Source organism: Camellia sinensis, chromosome 11 (assembly GCF_055761805.1).
Source record: "Camellia sinensis isolate YWXY chromosome 11, ASM5576180v1, whole genome shotgun sequence".
Lineage (NCBI taxonomy): Eukaryota > Viridiplantae > Streptophyta > Magnoliopsida > Ericales > Theaceae > Camellia > Camellia sinensis.
In genome coordinates, this window is record NC_138971.1 from 122,412,675 (window position 1) to 122,421,073 (window position 8,399).

General features: G+C 32.0%; 1 protein-coding gene across 2 annotated transcripts; it reads left to right on the forward strand.

The window, feature by feature from the left end:
* Window positions 1–921: 921 nt before the first annotated feature.
* On the forward strand, window positions 922–3,847 carry LOC114317326 (cysteine synthase, chloroplastic/chromoplastic-like). 2 transcript variants are annotated; one of them, XM_082894615.1, is made up of 3 exons: window positions 922–1,180; window positions 2,825–2,882; window positions 3,401–3,847. In XM_082894615.1, the coding sequence occupies exons 1-3, from the start codon at window positions 1,044–1,046 to the stop codon at window positions 3,680–3,682; spliced, it is 477 nt and encodes a 158-aa protein (XP_082750741.1). In that variant the 5' UTR covers window positions 922–1,043; the 3' UTR covers window positions 3,683–3,847. The 2 variants fall into 2 exon arrangements, with proteins under 2 accessions (XP_082750741.1, XP_082750742.1); XM_082894616.1 differs by lacking the exon at window positions 922–1,180 and adding an exon at window positions 2,393–2,433.
* Window positions 3,848–8,399: the final 4,552 nt, after the last annotated feature.

Genomic DNA, 8,399 nt, shown 5'->3' on the forward strand with positions numbered 1-8,399 from the left:
AAACTAAATAGAAAATTAGCATATGTATGTATCAATGAGAAAACAAAAAATGAAAATGTAAGCTCAAATTATAATTAAATTTCATTTTCTATATATGCAAGTCAGTTGCCAGTTATTTATATATAGATTTAGACTGTGCAAATATGTTTAATTAAGAACATAAAGTGACGCATGAGTGGGTAGTACCTGCTAATTATAAAGACATGAGAGAGAGAGAGAGAGAGTGAGAGAGAGAGATCATGGGGATCACGAGAATTTGGATCAAAACATTTTTAACCATGGGTTGTCTTTGTAATTTGTTCATATTTTCTATTGCACATGGAACTTTCAACTTCAAAGTTACATTTCTATACAAAATTGTTTAGAGCACTCTAATTTTAAGAATGGAAATTCATTTGCTTTCTCTGATGGTTCCGGTATTGTGAATGATATGATAGGAGGGAAACTTCAACTTGGTAAAAGATGCAAGTTTGGAGCAAAAACATTTAGTTTGCACTTTGCAGTCTCTATGATGCTTGCAAATTAAAGGTCAATAATCAAATCTGGAAGGTGCGCACCAACTGTGTTTTTGATGTATCAATTTGATGTAGAGAGATGAGAAAAGTTTATTTTTGCTCACTATATCTAACCATGAATGTGAGAATGAAAAAAAAATGTCGCAAAAAGTTCTCATCATAGACTTCAGTGCCCCTCTCAATATTATGAGAATTTGTTTTATGTAAAACACTATTTTCTAGATGTTTTATACATGATCTTCCACCAGAATTATGTGTTAGAGACATTTTTGTAATTAAAAGGCATCTAGATTTTTTTTTATTATTTTTTTTTAAGTGATAGGCTCACAACATGCCACATCATTTTGTATAAATTTTGGATAATATCTACAAACAGAATTTTTATGCAGAAAACATATCTAAATGCTAGCGGGTTTTTGGTTTGAAATGAAAATATCACAGAAGGTCACATACATGGTTATTACGTATGAGAATTTTATACAAAAACTGTTTGTATAACATTACTCATTATTTTTGTTTATTCTTAGTATGTTTCTTGTACAATACTCTTGTTTATATATGTATTGTTCCATCCAAGCTTGCATCAACGCCCAGCGTATCATCAATTGCTGCACAAAAGTGTTGCGCATGCACACTCCTTGGATGCTGAGTGCTCTGGAAATAAGGTAAATATGACTATATTGAGTTCTTGTCTCTATTTTTTATTTTCATATTATGCTGGAAAATGAAAGTGTTGGTAGAGGTATTAAAAAATCTATAGTGAACTGCATGTGCAGGTTTTGGTCCAAGTAATGTTTGTGCAAATGTCTAAATGATTTTTGTGGTTTAACAAATCAATTTGAACATCTGAATGGTGCATTTTTTCTGTTTAATTCTCTACCCACAGTCTTAGCAATCCTCTTTAATTTGTGGAACCATCCTATTCACAATTTGCCCTTATTATCTGAAATTAAGTAATATTTTGCATGTAGTTTAGGACCTTGAATTTGGTGAACGTATGGCATCTTTATTCCTCCTTAATTTTCCCTGCCATGAGAATATATTTAAGGAATATGCTAACCACTGCCCAATGAGCGGTGGTTAATGTTGATATGTGTAAAAATTGTGTTAAAATATGTAAAATGTATAGGAATATATGAGTTTAACATTATTTAATTCTTAACGTAAGTTCATTAGGTGGTTCTTAGTAGGACCCTATATTTAAAATAAGAAATTGAAAGCTATGTCAAAAAGGAGCAACTATTATCACATATCGCTATACAAACTTGAATCCAAACACGTTTTTGTATCACTTTGGAATCCTAAATCAACAACACATGCATAGGTTGTGCTAAAAAAGTCAGGAAAGAGCTAGGAAAGTGGTTTTTTTGATGAAATTGTGGAAGCAAACTAAGAAAAAAAAGTGGGTAGTTGGAAAAATTAGAATCTTGCAAATCATATTCTGTCAAAATGTCCTTTTCATAATTCCGAGTAAAAAAAGTGATTAGTGTTCAATGTAGAATCTTGCAAATTCCTCAAATTTAATACTTGAATGGTTGATTTGAAAGGTGCATGGATTTAAGATAGCCTAGCATCATCTCTGGTAACAGGAACAAAAGGTAAAAAAGATGTAAACAATGAAATTAAAGACCAGTGAAAAACTCAAGGCTTGCCTATTTGGTGATGTTCTTTGCAAACTAAACGTTAATCATTCCTCCTAAGATTAGTTTGAAAAAAAAAAAAAAAAAAAACTTATACACATGTGGAAATGGATGTGTCTTTGCCATCGGTGTGCATCTCTGATTCAGCCATCATGGGACGAGAATCGATTGATGATCAGAGCAGGAAGGCAGATTTAAATTCATTATACCAGAAGTATACTGACAGGATGCGATGGTTTGATTTACTCAATCATGACAGAAAATAGCAATGCAATCAGGTAATTTGGACCCCAGTTTTGAATTGGTCATATATACCAGAAAAGTCATTATGTTATTTGGGTCATTATCATCTGATCATGGTTGTTTTTAACATAGCTGCCACTCTAGCACAATTTTAAATCCTACCCACAGAAAAAATTATAAAACCATATAATGAACTGAGTCTGAAAATCATAATGCTTCTTGGGCAGAGGTACATAATCATAGAATTGTACATTTTCCCTGTTGCTGTGTGTTTGCTTTCTTTCTTTTAGGTTCTGCATAATGCTTCTGTAGCAAGAAGCATATCTTGATGTTTCATTTTGATTCTGAATGCTGTGCAAAAAACAAAAAAAATTGGTTTAAGTCTTGGATGCATTTGTTTAGTATTCGATTCTTTTTTGGTTTCAGGATTGGACACAGTATGATAACTGATGCTGAGCAGAGGGGTCTTATAACACCAGGGAAGGTAACATAACCATGAATACAACCCTTACCTCGTATTGTATAAAGGATGTGTGCAATCTTGATGTGCTTTGCCTTTTGTTTTTGCTGTATTTGGACAATAGCAGCGCTTGTATATTAAGGTAGCCCTTCCATAGATAGGCCGCCTTAACAAAAATTGGAGTCCATGAAACTAATTTTTTTATGCACCATCAGCACATAAACACTTAAATCAGCAGCTGTAATGTACCTTTAACCTAATAATAATATATCTTTTGTTGTAAACAAATGATCTGAAGTAGAACACAGCATGAATGCATTTAACACATCATGGTGTTATTCTTCATCTTAGCTCAAAATGCTTCCTGTAAATATGTATGGCACGTTATGTCCTCAATATGTTGATAATCACTTTAGTTTAGATTAACATTTATCCTGTCTATCAAAAAAATAAATTAATTAATTAAAATATATCCTGTTTACCATTCTGATGCAACAATTTTCTTCTTTTTTCCCCATCTCCTCCGCCCCCCCTCTATCTAGAGCATTCTGGTGGAGCCAACTAGTGGAAACACTGGCATTGGACTTGCATTTATAGCTGCTTCAAAAGGATATAAGCTCATATTGACAATGCCAGCCTCAATGAGTCTAGAAAGAAGGGTTCTTTTTAAAGCTTTTGGAGCTGAGCTTGTTTTGACTGATTCTGCTAAGGGGATGAACGGAGCAGTTCAGAAAGCTGAAGAAATTTTGAATAGCACGCCAGGTGTGAACCCTATTGGCGTCCACAATGTCCTCGAAGTTTCTGACACAGAGTTCTTGTTTTAGTCAAAGCTTCCACATATTATTTACTCGTAGAATTGTTTCTTTTTGTTCTTGCTAAAACTAGGGTGTTTCAGTTTGAATTGGAATGTAGTTCTATAAATAGGATGTATATAATGTACACTAGTGTTTTGGGAAATTTAAGAAATTTTGGAAGTAGGTTGTTTGACAGTTTAGAAAGGTGCTGTTGAATTCTTTGGTTGTCATTATTTTGTGTGAACAATGTCTGGTGGAACACCAGCTGGGGATGTCTAGTTGTTTCAGTTTGAATTGGAACAATGTCTGGTTGTTTGACAGAAATTTAATAAATCGAATATTAATGAATTATGTATTGTGTCGAATGTTAATGATTCAGTTAATTTGAGTGATGCTTTAAAATTATAGGTTTATTATGGATTGAATAAATTATTAAGAATTACAAGTGTATTGTTTTCCTGCTTTGGCGACCAATTTATTAGTCGCGATAAATAAATAATTTTTTTTCGCAAAAAATGACATTTGCCGACCAAGAGTTTTGGTTGCAAAAAATACATTTATTGCCGACCAAAATAGCTCTTGGTCGTGGAAACTCACTTTTGCCGACCAAAAGTTTTGGTCGCGAAAAGTAACAAATGGCGACCAAAACCTTTTTTGGTCGTGGAATGTCACAATTGGCGACCAAACTTTTTGGTCGCGGAATGTCACGATTGGCGACCAAAATTTTTGGTCGCGGAATGTCACAATTGGCGACCAAACTTTTTGGTCATTGAATGTGATAATTGGTGACCAAACTTTTTGGTCGGGAAAATATCACTTTTCGCGACCAAAGTGTTTTAGCGACTAAATGAATTAGTCGCGGTAATGATATATTTCGCGACCAAAAATTTAGTCGGCAAATCCGACTTTTGCCGACCAACCAAAATTTTGGTCGCGAATTACTTTTACCGACCCTCAATTGGCGACCAAAGTAGCGACCAAAAAATTTGGTCGCGGATAACTTTTGCCGACCAAAAATAGACTTTTAGCGACCAATTTTTTTGTTGCCAAAAGTGTTAATTCTTGTAGTGCAATGTGGGAATGAATCATAACATAATTTTAAGTATGTAACTATATATATTTAAAAATTCTATTTTACAATAAGTTTAGTAACACAAATACTAAACACAATTTTGTGCCTACGGCTTGTGTTCGATTTTATTATAGATCTTGTTAATGATAGCTTTAATTAATAAGGAACATAAAATATCAAATTATTTATAATTTTAATATTTTTTTTTAACATTTAACAATAAGTCTTAAGATTGTTTTGGAAATTATATTTTTTAAATTTAAATAAAAAAAAATTATAATATTTGTTGACTTTTTAATTGAAATATTCTCTTTTCAAAATATGCCCTAAAATTGTTTTTAACATTTTCGGTTGTCATATATGTTTGGAGAAATTTCATGACAAGGTTCAAATTTTCAGTGTGACGTTGAAGTGATGTATATATGACGACCTTCAATTTTATGAATCTTAACTTACAAACTTTAAATGTATTCTAAATAAGAGTTGTGTGATTGAAATTGAATTTGTATAATATGAGATTTATGTGTAGAATAAATTAATTACAGAATAACTAGTCTGGATTTATAGTATTACTGTATTGAAAAAAAATATGAGAGAATAAAAATGAAAAATATAAGAAAACTTAAGGTGGGTCGCAAATAATTAAAGACCAAATAGTTAAAGATATGAGAAGATAAAAATGATAGAGATAAGAAAACCTAGGATGGGTCCCGAATAATTATTTGTTGGTTTAGAAATATCACGTAATCATCACAAACTTTTAATATATTTTTATATTTTTTAATCATTTAACATAAAATTATAAAAATTATATTCTCTATCAGTCACAACAAACCTTAACACCTCCAAGACCACCAAATAACTTCTCGTTGGGCCCCCTAATTTGTTATGACTGTAAAATCAGGCTTTTGTGTCCAATGGTCAATATTCATACTTGTCCTCCATTTTCAAAGAGGTATTTGAGAATAGTAAGCCCTGACTATCATTTTGGAATTAAAAAAAAAATAATAAAATAAATTAAATAAATTAACGAGTTAAAATATAACATTCAACCTATAATCATTATAATTTTTCTCTCACAAAAGTCAAAAAAGACAAAAAATTCAAATCAAATGAGACTAAAAAAGTCCCAACACAAAAAAATTTACTATATTAACCAGTGTCAAGCGAAGCTTAAGTTTTTTTCTTACTTTTCAAAACATGCTTAAATTTAGTAGAGCTAAATAAGCTAGTTTATTAATTTATTGACTTATTTGAATTACATTACTTTTTATTTTTTTGTATTTTCTTTTAATAAGAAAAAAAAGTCAACTTATATATCATACTCAAACAGCTCTTATTACGGATCTCATTTTGATAATTTTTATTTATCTTATTTTGATATTAAATTATTTATTTTATAACAATTTTTGTGTATATTATTTAGAAAAAAATAAAGTCGATTTAATAATTGTAACATATTCAATTTATCATAGTTATTTTAAAAAATAAGATAAATTACAAATATACTCTTTAAAATTTGCTTAAAATATGAATTATCCCTGTAATTTGAAAAATTAAAAATATCCCCTGGTCACAAAATTTATTTAACAAAATTAACTGAAAAAATAAAATTTCTAACGGCTCTCTTATACAATGATAAAATTACCTGAATTATTAATTGAAATAAATTTTTGACATAATTTAAAATTATTAATTGACTTGATAATTTATTAATAAAATGAGTCATTTGTCATAAAATTAAAAATTCAAGGGACGAGATGTAATTTTCAATATTACAGGGGACAAATTGTATCTTAAGCAAATTTCAGAAAGTGTATTTATAATTTATCCTAAAAAATAAGAATAATGTGACATAATTTTAGAAGTTTTAGAATTTTGTAGTTTGTATAATTAGTAGGGTTCATAGTTTTGAAATAGCAATATTATAATATATATTGATATACTAATTGATATATCAATTAGTGCGTATAATACTAGTAAATAAAATAGATGACAAATGTTTTTAATAGACCATTCACTTTTGATGATAACTACAATTAAATAAAAATATTATAATTATTAAATTAGTTTATGCGTTTTCTTATAATAACCTTATAAAATGAACCATTGAGATTTTCCAAACGAGACTATGGTGAGTACTAGGAACTCAGGACAAGCCTATGACATTCTGAAGATCCGACAAATTGTCCACCGTAAGAAAACTACTACTGGATTGTTGTATGTTTTGATTGTGAGATTGTTTTTTATATGATTATATGTACGGATACTAAATAATTTTTCTCGTATAATTCTGTTGATCAAATTTGTATTCCTCTAAACGTCATCGTTTTATTCTCTGAAAACACAAATGTGAGTTAGCCGGCGGGTGTGTGTCAGATACCTCTCCGATGCCTAAGTTAGCGAAATAGACAAATAGACATAAGCTCTGTGTATTCCGAAAATCAAAGTTGTGTTACCTATACATAGGTTCTGTTGTGAGCTTGTATAGTTTTTGCCTGGTACAATCCTAGTAGGACTCTTATTCCTCCATCTAGAGTCCTCCTAGGAATCACACTCCTAAAAGATAATACTTATCTTTCAACACCCCCTCACTGCTTAAATCAAGTGAGATAGTTTTACCATGATTGGATGACAGTATGACCGAGCTAACACTAGCCCTTTGTCATACTTAATTCAGCGCCTTCACAAGCAACACATAGCTCGGCTCTTGTTCACTTACACCTCGGTTTTCATCTGTTGAGACCGAGCTAACTACAGCAAGCTTTGACCGAGCTAGCAAGAGCAAGGTCCACCATAAGAAGCCCAAATACCTCAGCTTCGAATACTATGACCAAGCTAATTATCACCACTCCGACCGGGGTGACTGTAACCATAATTGGACCGAGCTAACACTAAGGTCCACTCGCTAAGCCCTTTTCACCACGGCCCATAGAACAGTCTATTACTACTCTTGGGCCTAGCTCGACTCTAATGCTCTTAAAAACTCCCTCTCAATTGTCCCTTAATTCCATTTGCATAGCATGATTGGGATTACCTTTTTACCAGCCGAGCTAAAAGTTGGCCTTCAATCGAGCTGAATTGATACCGGGCTACTAATTTGTCCGGTCAAAAAAACGTCTTTTCAGTCGCTGCATAACTGAATCACTTACTATTCCTATAGACACGTGGCTGGCCCTTATTGGTTGAGTACAGCTGTCAACGCCGCCCTCGTACTCTGAAAATTTTGAACAGTCCCGTCTTTTCTTTGCTTTATACGAAAACCCTAGCCTTTGAACTTATCACTCTTCTATTCATCTTCTCTTTCTTGCCCTTTGAACCTCCATTTTCCTAAACACAGCGTCTGCAAAGCTTGTGCTCCTGTTTGGTATCTTCGTCATTTGGAACTTCATTCTCCTCTTCTAAGACTGTAAGTGACTCAAATCCTCACTTTTTCGCTCATTTCATGAACATGTATAGTATAGAAGTATATACTTATATATATTACAAAACACACTCTGTAATTTTGCTGAAATGGGCAAGAATCAGTTAGTACCAAAAACCAGACCCCCAAACCATAGGCTCATACTTAAGAACACACTGTCTGGATTCAGAAAACATGAAGTTTGAATCTAGAATCGTGCTGTAACAGAGTTAAAAACTCTAGGCTTAAACACAACCGAACTAGAGAACTCC

Coding starts and splice junctions, on each gene's coding strand:
- LOC114317326 (XM_082894615.1), top strand. CDS start 1,044: ATGTTTCTTGTACAATACTCTTGTTTATATATGTATTGTTCCATCCAA. Junction 1,181..2,824: donor CTGAGTGCTCTGGAAATAAG/GTAAATATGACT, acceptor TTTTGGTTTCAG/GATTGGACACAGTATGATAA. Junction 2,883..3,400: donor GTCTTATAACACCAGGGAAG/GTAACATAACCA, acceptor CCCTCTATCTAG/AGCATTCTGGTGGAGCCAAC.